The 18119-nt window shown below is 48.6% G+C and overlaps 1 protein-coding gene across 2 annotated transcripts; it reads right to left on the bottom strand.

The window, feature by feature from the left end:
- Positions 1-4504: 4504 nt before the first annotated feature.
- On the bottom strand, positions 4505-17358 carry LOC122110248 (histone H4 transcription factor). Of its 2 annotated transcripts, XM_042682747.1 has the most exons (10): positions 17299-17358; positions 13245-13610; positions 9247-9476; positions 8884-8995; positions 8564-8716; positions 8041-8118; positions 7823-7943; positions 7605-7743; positions 7407-7531; positions 4505-5454 (listed from the first exon to the last, which is right to left on the bottom strand). In XM_042682747.1, the coding sequence occupies exons 2-10, from the start codon at positions 13423-13425 to the stop codon at positions 5037-5039; spliced, it is 1557 nt and encodes a 518-aa protein (XP_042538681.1). In that variant the 5' UTR covers positions 13426-13610; positions 17299-17358; the 3' UTR covers positions 4505-5036. The 2 variants fall into 2 exon arrangements, with proteins under 2 accessions (XP_042538681.1, XP_042538682.1); XM_042682748.1 differs by lacking the exons at positions 8564-8716; positions 8884-8995; positions 9247-9476; positions 13245-13610; positions 17299-17358 and adding an exon at positions 8286-8550.
- Positions 17359-18119: the final 761 nt, after the last annotated feature.

Genomic DNA, 18119 nt, shown 5'->3' with positions numbered 1-18119 from the left:
ATGAGAGTGACCAGTACCCAGCTAGTTGCATCTATTAAGCAACTACTATACAGCACATATTTTCTCATTTAATCCTCTTTTTTTTTGTTGTTGGTTGTGGGGCTTGAACTCTGGGCCTGGGCACCTTCACTGAGCTCTGCAGCTCAAGGCTAGTGCTCTACCATTTGAACCACAGCGCCACTTCTGGTTTTCTGGTGGTTAATTGGAGATGAGTCTCACAGATTTACCTGCCTGGGTGAACTTTGAACCATGATCCTCAGATCTCACCTACTTTTTTTAGCCCTCTCCTCTCCTACTGCTAGCCCCATTAACAGATCCTGTTTTATGTTACTTTTTTTTAAGTGCATATTAATTGTACCACGGGGTTTCACTATGTATACATACATACATTCTTTTGATCAGAATAACCCTTTCTATTGCTTTCTCCATCACCTCATTTTAATAAAGCAGATCTGTTTTCCCCTCCCAAATACATCTCTCATTCTAGAACACACAATCTTTCTAACCTGACAGAGGTGCTCTGAACAGGCCCTCCCCATTTGGGAGACACTCCCTGCCTCTTTCCTGCACCCTCTTCTAATCCCTGAGAATTCACTTTCAACTCTACAGATAGACTCATGAGCAGTAGTTGTCAAATTTTAGTGCCTTACTGAATCTTCTAGAGGCTTTGCTAAAACTCAGAGTACTGGGCTCCACTCCCAGGGCTTCAAGTTCAATATTTGGCATGGCTCCAAAGGCTCTACATCTCCAATGAGTTCTGGGGGAATCAAGTGTGGTGCCAAAGGCTGTACATCTCCAATGGGTTCTGGGGGCTGCTGATGCTGCTAATCTGGGGACCACACTTAAGAGAAGTATTGCTAAAAAGAACCTTCTGTACTCAGTCTAGACTTTACTATCTCCAGAATATACCCTTTCCCATAGACATGCCCTAATGTCCAGACAATCCCCTATTTCCTTAAATAAACCTCCTTCCGTCCTCTAAGGGGCAAGTTTCCTAAGCCCAGACATTCAAGGGTTAATGACAATTGGCTTAAGAGGAAAATTCTTATCTCAGATTAGTGTTAGGGGCTAATCTAACAGACAACGTGCTGCTCTGGGTAGGGAGTTGAGAGAGAAGCAACTTGCAAGGATCCTGTGATGGCAGGTGGGAAAGAGAATGTGGTCAGGCCTCATGAGACCTGCAAAGGACTTCAACCGGGGACGTGGTGACTGGCCCCATTCTGCTCCCACCTCGCCAGGTCCTTCATTTGCTATGCCTCCTTTGCATACTGTGACTGTCCCATCTCTGGGCATCATGATTTTAGTGTTTGTCAATGAGAAGACCTCTGCTGGCCACTTGGGGAAGTGCAGCTCAGAAGCAAGAAGGTTGGATGAATAAAAAAACAGCCAGCTTCTAGCACACTTGCTAAACTACAGCAGCAAAGTCTTAAATTTCTGGGTCTAAGGAACTTTCCCTGGAAGGAGGCTCTAGTTGGGGCAAGGGGGACTGAGGCAGGAGCTTGAATCTAAGGGGATGAAAGGTTTATTTGGGGAAATGGGGAAGAGCACCTGAGCATTTCGGAAGTCCTTCCCTGACCAAGAAATCTAAACTAGTTCACCATCGTCTCTACCTTTCCCTCTCAGTCCTAATTTCCAGTTCATGCAAAGGTTGTTCTCGGATTCCCAGTCTTGAGCAAAAATTCATTTAAGTGCCCATGTTCACATAATAATCTAATATCAATTAAACAATTTATTCTCTGGAACTGGGGACAAAGCCCAGTGGTAGAGCACATATCTAACATGCACAAGGCCATTTAGTACCAAGAAAAATGTATTCCCCTTCATCATGGCTACTTCTCACCATAAACCAACTTTCACATGCACTTACCACTTCTCTTGGTTATAGACTTCCACCAAAAGAAAAAAAAAGCAGCTCTGACTCCTGGTCTCCCTGGCTTCTCTCCCCGACTACCAACCCCTTTTAGAATAACAGAGATCTTACTATTCAGACACAATGTCAATTGTTTTCAATTTCTGTAACAGAGCCTGTGAAAAATGGGGCACTGCAATTTTTTCTTTATTCATCTTGTTAAGAGGAAATTTCTTCTAGATGAAGCCTTTCCTGATTAGTTCATTGTCCAGGTTAATTTTTTTGGGGGGGGGGGGGGGTGGGTGGTGCTGGGGATTAAATCTAGGGCCTCATGCATACAAAGCATACTGTATCACTGAGCTTTATTTCTTCATTTCTAGCTTCTATTTTGACTTTTGAGCTTCTAAATGTACTCAAGATTTTTGTTGTTTTTCTGATACCAGGGCTTAAACTCAGGATCTGGACATGATCCTTAGTTTTTTGCTCAAGGCTGGTATTATGCCATTTGAGCTATAACTCTACTTCCAGCTCTTTGGAGGTAAACTGGAGATAATCTCATGAACGTTTCCTGCTAGCTTTCAAGGGTTATCCTCAGATCTCAGCCTTCTGAGCAGCTAGGAGTACAGGTGTGAGCCACCAGCACCCAGCCAATAAACTTTTTATCATTCTAATTCCTAGCCTCTCCATGCCCTTGTACTGAGTCTCTCCAGGACAGTTCTTGGATTTTATTCTTTATCTTTACCAAGTCTGAATAATGATAGTTAATATTTTTATTTGCTAATTCTGCCTATAATAGGCACACATCATTTTTCTAATAATTTTTTTTTCTTCTTCAGTGCTGGGGATCAGATCCATGGCCTGACATATGCTAGTCAAGTGCTCTACAACTAAGCTACATTCCCAACACTAAATTGAGCGCTCTACCACTTGAGCCACAGCACCACTTCCGATTTTCTGTGGTTAATTGGAGATGAGTCTCATGGGCTTTGCTGCCCAAGATGGCTTTAAACCGTGATCCTCAGATCTCAGCCTCCTGCGTAGCTAGGATTACAGGCGTTGAGCCACCAGCACACCCAGTGAGGTCCTTTTTCAGAAATCCTATTTGAACAGGTTTCTGTCCATTAAGATCCCAGAAAATATTTCCTTAACTTCTCCAGACTGGCAGAAACCATTAAGAATGGAGCAAGGTGCTGAGAAAACATTGTACAGGTCTAAAGAATGATTCTTATTTTGAAAGGTTTCAGTCTGTCTGTATGTTGGGGGGAGGGGTTGGATGCGTGCCAGTACCAAGGCTTGTACACTAGCTCTAAGTATTTTTTCCTCATGGATGATGCTCTAGCCATGCCTCCAGAGCAGCATTCTGCTTAATGGGAGATAGTCTCTTACAGACTTTTTTTGTGGGTCGTAGATCTTCAACTCTGGGCCTGGGCACTGTCCCTGAAGTCTTCAGTTCTAGGCAAGTGCTCTACCACTTGAGCCACAATGCCACTTCTGGTTTTCTGGTGGTTAATTGGAGAAAATCTCAAGGACTTTCCTGCCCAGGCTCGGCCTCCTGAGTAGCTAGGATTACAAGCATGAGCCAGGAGCACCTGGCTCTTAGGGACTTTTCTGCTTCAGCTGTCTTTCAACCTTGATTTTTAGATCTCAGTCCTCCTAAAAGCTAGGGTTATAGGTGTGTCACCAGCACTGACTCAAGGTTTCAATCTTTTTTAAAACAGAACAGATCCTTTCTCCAGGAAAATGTACAATAATTTTCAGACAATTTTTTTTTTTTTTGTCGGTTGTGGGGCTTGAACTCTGGGCCTGGGCGCTGTCCCTCAGCTCTTCAGCTCAAGGCAAGCAGCGCTCTACCACTTGAGCCACAGTGCCACTTCCAGTTTTCTGGTGGTTAATTGGAGGTAAGTCTCACGGACTTTCCTGCCTGGGCTGGCTTTGAACCGTGATCCTCAGATCTCAGCCTCCTGAGTAGCTAAGATTACAGGTGTGAGCCACTGGCACCCAGCTAGGACACACTATTTTCTAACTTAATTCTTTGGCTCTGAGTACCTGACATTCCCTGGAAGACATCTCAACACACCCTCCATCCAGTTTCTTTTGCAGATCCATAGTCTCACACAAAAGGTACAGGGTTCTATCAGAACTAAGGGCACAGCTTCTATTGAGTCCCATTATTTACTCATAACTAAGGGCCTAGAAGAGCTTCTGAACAAATTATAAAAATTGTACTCATGCTGGGCACTGGTGGCTCATGCCTATAGTCCTAGCTACTCACTGAGGATCACAGTTCAAAGTCAGCCCAGGCAGGAAAGACCATGAGACTCTTATCTCCAATAAACCACCAGAAAACCGGAAGTGGCGTTGTGGCTCAAGTGGTAGAGGGCTAGCCTTGATCTGAAGAACTGAGGGTCAGTGCCCAGGCCCAGAGTTGAAGCCCCAGGACTGACCAAAAAAAAAAAAGTACTCATTACTTGACTTATGGAATTGTAGAACACCTCATTAGCAATAAAGTTATATAAATAAAAATAAATAGAGAAGATCCAGTAAATGAGTAGCACGTGGCAGTCTAACTACCTCAGTCGTTAGAAAGGTAAAAGGGCTAATTATCCATCCTGCTCGGCAGCCTTGTTACCTACCTGCCTCTAAACTTAAGGAAGAAACAGCCCAACTGATTCTTTTATTACCAAAAACAATAGTCACACATATACTCGCTTCCAATCCTGTCCCTGAGGATAGTCACAAACGTCCAAGAACCCTTAACAGAGAAATGGCTGCATGATTCTCAATGCCTTCGCTGGTGGGGAGGAAAGTGTCCTTGCAGGACAAATCATGCATCATCCTTAAACGTACAGACCCCCCCAAAGAAGAGAATGGATGCAAGTTGATATAGGACTTAATTGTTGTCTAGCATGTCAAGGGGATTATGGGTAAGAACACACACATATTCACAATCCCCTCAAAGAATCTGAATGCTTCAGGATCTCCACAAAAATGCAGTGTGGAAAAAAACGGGGAGAGAAGGAAGCCCTCAGAGTTTTCAGACGGATGCAAGCCTGGGCCGGGGGACCCCGCTGCTCTCAGCACGCCTTCTGGAGTCATCATTTGGCAAGGGCAGTTCCCCCAGGGGCACTGCCTTCTGCCTGGCTCAAACCCCAAGGCCTGGGGTAGGAACAACTGGGCTCCGCAGCCTTCACAAGGTCTGAAGCTCCGGCTCCTCAGGTATTCCTTGAAGGGTCTCCAGGATGCCTTCTGCAGGTGGCTCAGAGGCGGGTGGGGGCTCTCCCGGGGCTTCAGACAGCACATAGTAGACAATCTCTCGCTGGCCTTGGGCACTGGTCTGATTCACCATATGAATGACAGGACTGGGGTTGTCTTGAGAGGTTGAGTGGGCTGTCCCCTTGACACCCCCATTCTCCTCTTCCATCTCTTCCTTAAGTCCTGACTCCCCTAGCACAGTCTCTAGAATGATGCCCTGCAGGCTGCTCTCATTCAGTGTCTCTTCTAGGTCTGATTCCTCTTGGGGCTGGCGCAGCAGCTGCTGTGTCAGCTCTACACTCTCATAGCGAACCAGCTGCAACCTCATGTAGCCATCTTCATGTTCCTTGTATCTGGTGGAGGGGAAGCACAGGGCAGTAAATGGGTAGAAAGATGCAGAAATCAGCTAGAGATGAGTGAGTCAAGAACAAAAATGGCCAGGTGCCAGTGTTCACACTGGTCATCATGGCTATTTATGAGGCTGAGATCTGAGGATTGAGGTTTGAAGCAAGTTTGGGTAGGAAAGCTCACAACTTTTTTTTTTTTTGTCGGTCATGGGGCTTGAACTCTGAGCCCTGGCGCTGTCCCTGCACTCTTCAGCTCAAGCTGAGCACTCTACTGCTTGAGCCACAGCGCCACTTCTGGTTTTCTAGTTTATTGGAGATAAGATTTCTGGTTTATTGGAGATAAGAGTCTCAAGGACTTTCCTGCCTGGGCTGGCTTTGAACAGTGATCCTCAGATCTCAGCCTCCTGAGTAGCTAAGATTATAGGCATGAGCCATGGGTGCCCAGCTGGAGCTGTGACATAAGTGGTAGAGTGCTAGCATTGAGCAAAAAAGCTAAGGGACAGTGCCCAGACCCTGACATCAAGCACTATACTGACACCAATTAAAAAAAAGAAGCCGATGGGGCTGGGAAGGTGGCTCAGTGGTAGAGCGCTTGCCTTGCATGCATGAGGTCCTGGGTTCAATTCCTCAGCACCACATAAGCAAAAAGAAAAAAGCCGGAAGTGGCGCTGTGGCTCAAGTGGTAGAGCGCTAGCCTTGAAGAAGAGCTGAGGGACAGCGCCCAGGCCCAGAGTTCAGGACCCATGACTGGACCCAAAAAAAAAAAAAAAAAAAAAAAAAGAAGCCCAGCACCAGTGGCTCATGCCTGTAATCCTAGCTACTAAGGAGGCTGAGATCTGAGGGTGGCGGTTCAAAGCCAGCCCGGGCAGGAAACTCCATGAGACTCTTATCCCCAATAAACCACTAGAAAACTGGAAGTGTGCTGTGGCTCAAGCGGAAGAACACTTGCCTTGAGCTGAGGAGCTGAGGGACAGTGCCTAAGCCCAGAATTCAAGCCCCACAAAAGAGAGAGAGAGAGAGAGAGAGATGTGCACTGGGTGACTTACACTTGTAATCTAAGTTATTTAGGAGGCTGAGATCTAAAGATTGCAATTTGAAGCCAGCCCAGGCAGAAAAGTGCATGAGGTTTCAATAAATTACTCAGGAAAAGCCAGGAGTGGTGTTATGACTCAAGTGGCAGAACACTAGCCTTGGGCAAAAGAATCTCAGGGCAGGCCCAGAATTCAAGCCCCAGAACTAACAAAAGAGAGAGAGAAAAAGAGAGATAAATATGGTAGATGGTAGAAGTCCTGGAATTCAATATAAGATGACCGAAGTAAAAAAGGGTCTCTACTGGAGAATGTAGAAGCAAAAGGAAAGAGTATTACTGAAAATGGAAAAGTCTGTGCAGAAACTCAACCTAGAAGAGAGAAAGACTTTAAGGGAAGACCACAGAACTGAGGGTCAGGATCTCTGGGGCTCTAGTTTCTAGTTCCAGCTACAAAACTTCCGCCACCAACTTATTGGGTCTACATGTGGCTTGGATTAAAAAAATAAAAATAAAAACAATCTTTGCCCCATCATTATTGTCTGGTTGAGCCTCAATAGAGATGGTGAACAGCAAGCTATGAAAAAATTCAAGGTTCTTTACTTACTGAAAAGGCAAGAGAAAAGCCTGAAGCTGTGGCTTACATGTGTAATCCTAGCTACTTAGAAGGCTGAGATCTGAGGATTGCATGACTTAAAGTCAGCCTCGGCGGAAGCCTGTGAGACTATCTCCAATTAAACAGGAAAAAAAAACAAAAACAAAAAAACTAAACTGGAAGTGTGGCTCAAGTAGCAGAGGACCAGCTGTGAGCAGAAAAAACTGGGTAAGAGTATAAGGCTCTCAGTTAAACCTCCAGTTCCAGCCCTCCCCCACCGAACAGCATGAGAAGAATGTGTGTGAATCTAGGGGGGGTGTAAACTGAGAGACATACCGAAAACGGGGGTGCCCCGAGGGCCACTTGAACTGGTGCTTCTTGCGAAGGTGCACAGTGAGGTTGTTGCCGCGTGTGAAGCACTTGTCACACACGTGACATTTGTACCTTGGTTCTGAGTCTCCCTGGGGAGGGGAGGGAGAAGTGAGGTTCGTGCTTCTCCCCGGCGCCCCCCACGCGCCCTCCAGCCCCACTCACTTCATGCACTTTGCGATAATGGGACTTGATAGAGCTGAGCGAGCGAGCACTGAAATCGCAATTCTCAAAGTCACATCTATAGGCCGACTCCTTGCTGTGGGTGTCCAGATGCTTCCGGAGGTCAATCAGATTCTTGCAGCTGTGGGAAGAGGTCAGGAGGAGTGGAGGGAATGGGGACCCTGGAGCGAGCCTTGTTTTCTGGCCCCAGCATCCCTTACCTGTAGTCACAACAATCACATTTAAAGGGCCGGTCCTCACTGTGGCGGAAGCGCATGTGGTTGCGGAGGGAGGACGGCAGTGGGCAGGTCATGTCACACAGAGGGCACTTGTAGTGATTCACTACGAGTGGAGAGAAGGCTGTGACCTCAGGACTCACTCAGAACCTTGCGGGGTGGGCAGGGAGGCTGTGGGAAGGGAGGCTGGGAAGCCTACTAACCGTGGTTGCGCATGTGGTCCCGTAGCAGCCGCTCGGTGGCAAATCTCTTTGAACAGTGGGAGCACTGGAAACGCTGCTCTGGGGCAGGGTGGGTGGAAGGAAAGGGGGACTGTAGAGACAGTGGACAAACACGGGGAAGACAGGGAACCACCCCAGGCAGAAGGGAACCACCCCAGGACCAAAGGGAGCTATGGATGGGATTTGGAGTCAAGAATCTGAATTAGAAGCCCGACTTGATCACTTACTATCTGTGTGATCTCAGGTAAGTGATTTAACCTCTCTGAGCCTCAGTTTCCTCATCTGCAAAAAGGGGGATAAGAAGCCTACCTCATGGGGTTGTTGTGAGAATTTCAAGGTAACTGATTTAGCACACAAGCAGTGCTGAACAGCAATGTCTGTGAATAGGCTGGGAAGTGCTTGAGCCCAAAAGCGGGAGGGAGCAAAGTGGCCACCCCCCTGGAACATGCCCCCAACCTCACTCCAGCAGGATACCTGCACCCAGCCCTTCCCTCCACAAGCTTACGATCCAATGAGGTCTGGCGACGGATGTGATCTAGGAACTTGGTGTTGTTGGCAAACATGCCCCCACAAGTGGGGCAGGCGACCACCTTCTCCTGGGTGTGGCTGCGCAGGTGCTCGCGGAGCTTACAGCGGTCCTTGAAGGTGCAGGTACAGTCTGGGGAGAAAGGCCTGGTCAGACCCCAGCACAAACCCTGAGCAGGCTCTGGAACCCGGGTCAGACAACAGCCAACCTTGTCCTGTCCTTCAGGACTGGTCCCATCCCTTCCCCCGCCTTCTCACCCCCACACTATCAACCAGACACCAGAGAGGGAAGGGCCCTACCTTTCCAGCCACACAGCACCACATGGTTGTCCTTGCCGACCGCTTGGTATTCACAGCATAGGCTGTGTGCTTCCACGTGCCGATAGAACCACTCGGGGTTGTCGAAGGAGCTCTGTGCCAGGGCAACTTGGGGTGAGGACTGAGGGTGTGAGGAGGGACTCATCCCTATGTGCCCAAAGTGGGGGGGTGTCTCAGTTCTCTCCCAAATTAACTTGGTGGGGATGGGGAAGTTTCAGGAAAAGAGTTAACACTAGCAGGGGGACACTAGCAGGAGTCTTGGATACAAGGCACCCCAGGAAGAGTGAAGGTGCCTTAAGATTCCCAGTTTCCGTCCAACCCCTATTTCTGGCTTTATCTGCTGACCTCACAATGTTCCCACAGACACAGGAAGTGGTCAGGGATGTCAGGGATGATGTTCCGGCTCTGGAAGTCCAGGATGCAGGGGCTGAGGTCGGCCTGGCTCTGCAGGGCTTGCAGCCCCCACTGCTTCAGCTTGGTGTGGTAGCAGTGGAAGTAGACATGGCGGATGAGGTCAGCAGAACTGTCCATAGAGCAAAAGCCACATTCCTGCCACAGGCAGGAGAATTCTTCTTCTGTAGAAAGAGGTTTAGAAGGAGGAATGTGATACTTCCCAAGGCTCAGCTCATCTTCCATTTGAGGGATTTAACAGCACTCGGACCAAGTTACCCAGAGTTCATTTAGCAAATACCAGGATTTAACGACCACCTATTGTGTATCAGGTATGGGATATAACTAAATAGTCCCAACCTTTGCCCTCACATCACTTTCAGTCAGGAAAAAAAAACATTCATCAAATACATCTATAAATAAGAAACTCCAACTAGCGCTAAGTGCTATGGGGATGGAGGGGAGACATGGTATCATAAACTAAACACGAGTAATTTGATGTGGACAAAGATGATTTAGACAAAGGTATTTTGCAAGTGGTTCCACATCATCGAGACCTCAAGGAAGAGTAGAGACGTGGTCTAAGCTGAGGTAACAATAGTGAGTGTGAGGCCTTTGCCAGAGACCCAGAAATGGCAGGTATCCCTCGCATGCACAACCTCTGTTCAGTTTCTGCAGTAACCTGAGGAAGAGGCAGCCTCTCAACCTCAGAAATCTGCAGGATTCCTTTCCCTACTGCTGTCCATCTGCCTTCTTCCAGCAAGGACCTGCCAGCTATTCCAACCTACTTCCTACTTCTCTAGCATCTCTAAGCACCAGCTTTCAACGTTTAACTGGAATCTGCTTGTTAGTAGTAGGGGTGGGGGAGAGAAGGGGGAAGAGGGGAAGGGGCGGCGCAGCCTGGGAAGGTGGCTCAGTGGTAGAGTGCTTGCCTTGCATGCAGAGGCCCTGGGTTCAATTCCTCAGCACCACATAAGCAGAAAAAAGCCGGAAGTGGTGCTGTGGCTCCAGTGGTAGAATGCTAGGCTTAAGCTGAAGAGCTCAGGGACAGCGCCCAGGCCTAGAGTTCAAGCCCCACAATAAATAAAAAGTAGTGTGGCAGAGCTGGGTATCAGTGGCTATCTCCAGTAATCCTAGCTACTCCGGAGGCTGAGATCTGAGGATCACAGTATAAAGCCAGCCAGGGCAGGAAAAGTCCATGAGACTCATTTCCAGAAAACAGGAAGTGGCATTGTAGCTCAACTGGTAGGGAGTTCACCTTTTTTTTTTTTTTGGTCAGTCGTGGGGCCTGAACTCTGGGCCTGGATGCTGTCCCTCAGCTCTTCAGCTCAAGGCTAGTGCTCTACCACTTGAGCCACAGCACCTACTTCCAGCTTTTTCTGCTTATGTGGTGCTGAGAAATCAAACCCAGGGCCTCATGCATGCAAGACAAGGGCTCTACCACTGAGCCACCTTCCCAGCCCCAGGTGCTCACCTTGAGCTCAAGAGCTAAGGGACAGGGCCCAGGCCCAGAGTTCAAACACCACAACCGATTTAAAAAACAAAACAAAACAAACCCCCCCCCCCCAAAAAAAAAACAAAAAAAAACAGTGTGGCAAATAAATTAATCCCCAAATTTCTTTTTTTTTCATTTTTATATAAATATTATCTGGCTTTGAAACTGTTGGTTACAAGTTCATAGTCATTGAACTAAAAATTTGGGGTGTTGGAAAGACAACTGCCCCCATTTTTCTTTTTTCTTTTGCCAGTCCTGGGGCTTGAACTCAGGGCCTGGGCAGTGTCCCTGAGCTTCTTTTTGTTTGTTTTTGTTTTTTTGTTTTATGTTGGTTGTGAGCCCTGAAGTCTGGGCCTGGGTGCTGTCCCTCAGCTCTTCAGCTCATGGCTAGCGCTCTACCACTTGAGCCACAGCACCACTTGTGGCTTTTTCTGCTTATGTGGTGCTGAGGAATCGAACCCAGGGCCTCATGTATGCAAGGCAAGCATTCTACCACTGAGCCACCTTCCCAGCCCTGTCCCTGAGCTTCTTTTGCTCAGGGCTAGCACTCTACCACTGGAGCCACAGCACCACTTCCAGCCTTTTCTGTGGTACTGAAGAATCGAACCCAGGACTTGATGCATGCTAGGCAAGCACTCTACTACTAAGCCACATTACCATCCTCTACCCCCATTTTTCTATAGACTTTTATGTGTGCCAGTACTGGGGCTTAAACTCAGGGGCTTGTGTCTCTGCTTGGCTACTTTGCTTAAGAGCCATACCTTCACTTCTGGATTTTTGCTAATTAGAGGTAAGTCTCTTGGATTTACTTTGGCTGGCTTAGAACCACAACACTTAGATCACAGCTTCCTGAGAAGCTAGGATTCCAGCTATAAGCCACTAGTGCCTGACTTGGTAGAATAATTTTTTTTATTTTTTTTGTCAGTAGCGGGGCTTGAACTCTGGGCCTGGGTGCTGTCCCTCAGCTCTTCAGCTCAAGGCTAGCACTTGAGACACAGCATCACTTCCAGTTTTCCTAGTGGTTTATTGGAGATAAGAGTCTCATGGACTTTCCTTCCTGGGCTGGCTTTGAACTACAATCCTCAGATCTCAGCCTCCTGAATAGCTAGGATTATAGGCATGAGCCCCCAGCGCCCGGCATTAGAATAATTTTTTTAAACTGTGTTGTAACAGATTCATTAGTGAGTGGTGAGGTCTATTTAGTAGATTTCACAAATCCCTTAAAAAAAAGGGGGGATGGCTGGGAAGGTGGCTCAGTGGTAGAGCGCTTGCCTTGCATGCATGAGGCTCTGGGTTCGATTCCTCAGCACCACATAAGCAGAAAAAGCTGGAAGTGGTGCTGTGGCTCAAGGGGTACAGTGCTAGCCTTGAGCTGAAGAGCTGAGGGGCAGTGCCCAGGTCCAGAGTTCAGGCCCCACAACTGACAAAAAAAAAAGTAATAAAAAAGAATAAGGAAGTGAGGCATGACGTAAGTGGCAGAGCCCTGCCTAGTAAACACAAGGTTCTAAGCTCAGCACACACAAAAAATTACAAGGTAAGCTGGTGCCAGTGGCTCACGCCTGTAATCCTAGCAACTCAGGAGGCTGAGATCTGAGGATGTGGTTCAAAGCCAGCCCAGGCAGGGCAGGAAAGTCCATGAGACTCTTATCTCCAATAAACCACTCAAAAACTGGAAGTGGTGCTGTAGCTCAAGTGGTGGTGCACCTACCTTGAGCTGAAGAGCTGAAGAGCACAGGGACAGCGCCCAAGCCCAGGGTTCAAGCCCCACTACCGACCAAAAAGATAAATAAATAAAATAAAAAGTAATGTCTTTTTTTTTTTTTTAAATGCCAGTCCTGGGGCTTAATCTCAGGGCCTGGGTGCTGTCCCTGAGCCTCTTTGTGCTCAAGACTTACGCTCTACCACTTGAGCCATACCACCACTTTCTGGCTTTTTCTGCTTATGTGGTACTGAGGAATTGAACCCAAGGCTTCATGCAAGCACTCTACCACTAGGCCACATTCCCAACCCAGTAATTGTCTTTTGTTGGCCATTATTCTTAATTCTCTACAAATGAGTTTACAATGTTTTTTGTATTTTTCTTTTTGTTGTGCAGGTCCTAGGACTTGAACTCAGAATCTAGGCACTGTCCATGAGCTTTTGTGCTCAAGGTTAGCACTCTACCACTAGAGCCACAGCTCCACTTCCTGATTTTTTTTTTTAAATTGTTAATTGGAGCTTGGCCTCAAACTGCAATCTTTAGATCTCAGCCTCCTGAGTAGTTAAGATTACAGGCATGTGTCACCAGCGCCCAGATGACTTTGCCCAGATGACTTTACGGTGTTTGCTAAACAAAGCAAAATGAGGAAAATAAACTATTACAACACTAGCTGGCTGCTTTTTTCCTCTAGGTAAAGGGAAGTGAGATTTTTCCACCTGCCCTTGAACTCTTTCCCCTTGCTGCGTCCTTTTCCCTTACCAAGTAGGTCACTGTCATCCTCCTCTCCCTCCTCCTCTCTGGAACCATGCATGTGCTGCTGCAGGTGCTGAGTGACGTGCTCAAAGAACTCCTCCATGGCTGAGCACACGAAGGAACAGGACCCCCACTCACACTGGAGACCCAGGTTCTCCTTCCGGGGTCCTTTTCCAGGAGGTGACATGGCCTTTACCCTAAGCAGAATGGGAAGAAATCCACAGCTGCAAAGGTTCCACGCCCTGACCACTAGGAGCAAACAGCTGGGCAGGCAGGCTGTAAGGATGAGTGGTGGTTTGCCAGTGACCCTGTGGTTTCTTCAGTAAGAATGGAGCAGTGGCTCCTTATCCCCTTGGGAGCTGTCTGGTGTTGCTGGGAAGAGAAAAGAAAAATATGAGTAAACACATGCCAGACAATGAGCTGTACACTTTAACAGACATTTTCCCATGAAGCTTCCTTACAATCTGCCAAGAAACATTTATTCCTAAGGGACAAAGACCATTGTTCAGGTCCAAAGAGAAGACTCTGGAGCAGGACCAAAGTTAAAAATCAAACTTCACCTTCTACCACAAATGAGCAAGCACAAGTATGATCTTGGCCAAAAACATTAGTTTTGCTCTAAATGTTTATTTGTCAGTCATGGGGCTTGAACTCTGGGCCTGTGCACTGTCCCTCAGCTCTTCACCTCAAGGCTAGCACTCTACTGCTTGAGCCATAGTGCCACTTTCGGTTTTCTGGTGGTTTATTGGAAATAAGAGTCTCATGGACTTTCCTGTTCAAGACTTTCCTGAACAGTGATCCTCAGATCTCAGCCTTCTGAGTAGTTAGGATTCCAGGCATGAGCCACTGGCACCCAGCTAGCTGTAAATTTTTACACTTAGTATATTGTTAGGTACCATGTTAATCATTTTATTCATTGTGTCATTTAATTGGCAACACTCCTCTCTGATGTAGACACTATCTTTAGCCTCATTTATTGATAAGGATCTGGGACTAGGAGAGGTGAACTGTGTGCCCAAGTCCATATACTAGCTGACTCCAAAGTTCATATTCTTTCTACTTGATGCAACCTAGATATGTGGGACTCAGAAGCTCCCTAATCATTGAATCTATGTCATTAGGTCTCATGTCAGACTTTCAAAGTGCCACACAATCCTTGTTTGGCCTATCAAATCCTCGATTTCAACATGTTTAAAATGTAGATTCCATTTGAATATAAAAGGCACATGTCTTAATTATTTTGCACCTTGGGTGTCTATACAGTGCTGTGTATGCTTAAGAATGTAATAAATAGCCAAGCACTAATGGCTCACATCTACAATCTTAGTTACTCAGATTTTTTTTTTTTTTTTTTTTTGGCGGTCATGGGGCTTGAACTCTGGGCTTGGGCGCTGTCCCTAAGCTCTTCAGTTCAAGGCGAGCACTCTACTGCTTGAGCCACAGTGCCACTTCCGATTTTCTGGTAGTTTATTGGAGATAGGAGTCTTACGGACTTTCCTTGCCCGGGCTGGCTTTGAACCGCGATCCTCAGATCTCAGCCTCCTCAGTAGCTAGGATTACAGGCGTGAGCCACCGGCGCCCGGCTATAGTTACTCAGATCTTAAGGTTGGGGTTCAGACCCAGCCTGAGTTTAAAAGAAAAGTCTGTCTCTTCCAAAAAAAAACAGGGCTGAAGTACTGCTCGAGTGGTAGAGCACCACAAAGAAACCAAGTGCAAAGCCAAGTTCAAACCCCAGTATGGGAAAAAAGTGGATTCGCTCTACTAACTAGCTATTATATACCAAGCATTATTCTAGGTATTTTACAAATATAAAAACTGCAAACCTACTGAAGTACAATTATTATCCAGCTTTACAGAAAAGGAAAGAAATGGGCCTGGGTAGGTTAAGGAATTTACTCGTCATTAAGTTGGAAGTGATGGAGTGTACACAGAGCCAAGGAGGTCTGTTTTACTACCTGGCACACATTTTATTAAGTAGTTATTTTGTCAGTTTTCCACAGTGAAGCTGCAAGCTCTAGAAAGCTTGGCCTGTATCCTATTTAGTTCTATCTGCAAAACCAAACTGAAGGTTATTATGTTTTCTGTTGTTTTGTTTTCATTTGGTGTTTGATACTGGGGCTTGAATTTAGGGCCTCACATTCTCACTTGGCCTTTTTCACCCAAGGTTCTACAATTGGAGCCCCAACTCCACTTCCAGCTTTTAGCTGGTTAATTGGAGATAACAGTCTGACAGACTTTCCTGCCTAGGCTGGCTTCAAACTGGGATCCTCAGATCTTAGCCTTTCTTTTTTTTTTTTGGGGGGGGGGGGGTGTCTGTTGTGGGGCTTGAACTCTGGGCTTGGGCACTGTCCCTGCACTCTTCAGCTCAAGATGAGCGCTCTACTGCTTGGGCCAATGAGCCACTTCCAGTTTTCTAGTGGTTAACTGAAGATAAGAGTCTCATGGACTTTCCTGCCCAGGCTGGCTTTAAACTGTGATCCTCAGATCTCAGCTTCCTGAGTAGCTAGGATTACAGGTGAGCCACCAGCGCCTGGCAGATCTTAGTCTCTTGATCAAGTAGGATTGCAGATGTGAGCTGTCAGTGCCCAGCTGTTTTATTTCTTGAGACTGGGTTATGCTTTGTAGCTTTTACCTTATACTCACAATCTGCCTCGGCATCCCAAGCACTGGGTCTACAGGCAAATATTTCCTGTTTTTCAGTGCTGAGAACCAAACCCAGGGCCTCTTACAGAATAGGCAGGTGCTCCACCACGGAGCAGAGCGACACCCTGCCCCCGCCCCCAGCCCTCTTGCCAACTTCTTTTCATGTTTAAGAAAGCCCATAAATAACTACCTTGTACAAATCATACAGCTTCTCTGAACTTTTGTGAATTGTAAAATAGGACACTAATATTACAGCCATGGGTGTTGGCTTCAACAGATCTAATTACAAAGCTCCCACATTTACTAACACGATCTTAGGCGAAATTACTTGGGCCGGGCGCTGGTGGCTCACGCCTGTAATCCTAGCTACTCAGGAGGCTGAGATCTGAGGATCGCGGTTCAAAGCCAGCCCGGGCAGGAGAGACCGTGAGACTCCTATCTCCAATAAACCACCAGAAAACCGGAAGTGGCGCTGTAGCTCAAGTGGTAGAGCGCTCGCCTTGAGCTGAAGAGCTGAGGGACAGCGCCCAGGCCCAGAGTTCAAGCCCCACGACCGACAAAAAAAAAAAAAAAAAAAAAAAAAAAAAAAAAAAAAAAAAAGAAATTACTTGGGTCTGTTTCCCATGGAACACAGGAAGACTTAGACCCATTTCACTGACTTAACTACTTCAGACATCGGAAGTGTTAGACCTAAGTATCTCCTCTTCGGAAGGTAAGATGATCTGGGAGATTTAAGCACCAATTCTGAAAGTTAAAAAAAAGCCAACAAAGAAAGAATACCTTCACATTAACAACCCAGCGAATTCCTTAACATTCCTCCTCGGGGCTCACAGTAAAAGCGCCAGAAGCAAATGCATTCCTCAAGAGTACACACCGTGTGGAAGGGCACCCAGTGAACCCTGAATGGAACCCCGGGAAGGGGAGGGGGCCCACGTCCAAGCCCTCCCCCAAGGGCTCACAACGTGACTGAAAAGAGAAACGACGGTGACGTGGGAAGACCTCGATCAAAACAAAGCGCCCGCCGGGGATGACGACTCCAGCCAGCCCCAGGCCCTGGGTTCAAACCCCAGCACCACCACAAACAACAAAGCCCGAGAGAGATCAGACAACAGAAATCCCCGTGGGCAGCCACGTCGGAAGGCTCGCCCTCGGCCCGGGCCCGGCCTCGGAGACCGGAGCAATGAACTCCCAGGCCTGGGACGGTCCCGGAGGGCGAAGCCCGGCCGGCTTCCCGGCTTCCTCCCCGGCGCGGCCTGGCTGTGAACGCGCCCCGGCCACCGCGAGGGCCCCCGAGGAGCAAGTAGGGGCAGTCGAGTCAGGAAGGGGACCGCAGCCAAGGCCCGCGCGGCGGAGTTGCAACACCAAACTCGGGAAGAGTCTGACTCCCCGCGTGCCCCCGCAGCGAGCACCAACTTACCCCGCGTCAGCGCCCGGGAGCCCCGCTCTCCACCCACCCCAGACCTTCCACCAGAAGGACGCTTGAGCGACAGTCAGCGCCAGCCAATCGCTACTCCCGGTTCGACTGTCAGCCAATGGCAGGTCGCGTCTGGCAGAACCCGTGAGTACCAAAACACGGAAGGGGCGGGAACGGTGGGCGGGGCTCGGCATGCCCGGCGGGACCTGAGGGGCGAGCGGATTCGGAGAAAGGTAGTTCTGGGCGGCCCCGCGGTGCTTCTGGAAGGTGCGCGGACCGGAGGCCGCCGCGTTCCCCTCACTGCGCAGACTCCGCGCGCCGAGCCCAGTGGGCATGCGCAGGAGCGCAGCCGGGCGTCGGGGGGCGACCTCCCGCCCGGCGGCGGTCGTTGCGGCGTGGGCACTGCCCGGGCGGACACGCGGGGGCCGCGCCCACCGCTGCGCCTGCTCCGTCCAAACCGGGGTCCTTACTCCCATCTCTCGACTTAAACACCGGCATTCCCGTGCCTGCTTCTCCTCCCCGCCGCGTGTCCGGCTCGCGTGTCTGCAGGCTCGGTGAACAGCCCGCCCCCCACCACGCTGAGGTTCCACACCCCGCAGCCGTCCCCGACAACTCCACCGTCTCATCGACGCGTGGATTCTACCTCCCGAAAACCCACCCGCCCTCGATCCTCGGCCTCGTCCCGCCCCAACCTCGAGGCCCGCCAAGGGTCTCGTAGAAACGCCCGTGCGTCCGGGCGTGGTGACGCCCGCCTGTGCCCGGCAGCGGGAAGGTTCGCGAGGGAACGTCGGAGGCGAGGGCCTTTTGAGCGTTCCCGGACGCCC

Source organism: Dipodomys spectabilis, unplaced genomic scaffold (genome assembly GCF_019054845.1).
Source record: "Dipodomys spectabilis isolate Male_0828 unplaced genomic scaffold, ASM1905484v1 ptg000076l, whole genome shotgun sequence".
NCBI lineage: Eukaryota > Metazoa > Chordata > Mammalia > Rodentia > Heteromyidae > Dipodomys > Dipodomys spectabilis.
The sequence above is the reverse complement of the archived record's forward strand: the minus strand, read 5'-3'. Positions and strand labels throughout refer to the sequence as shown.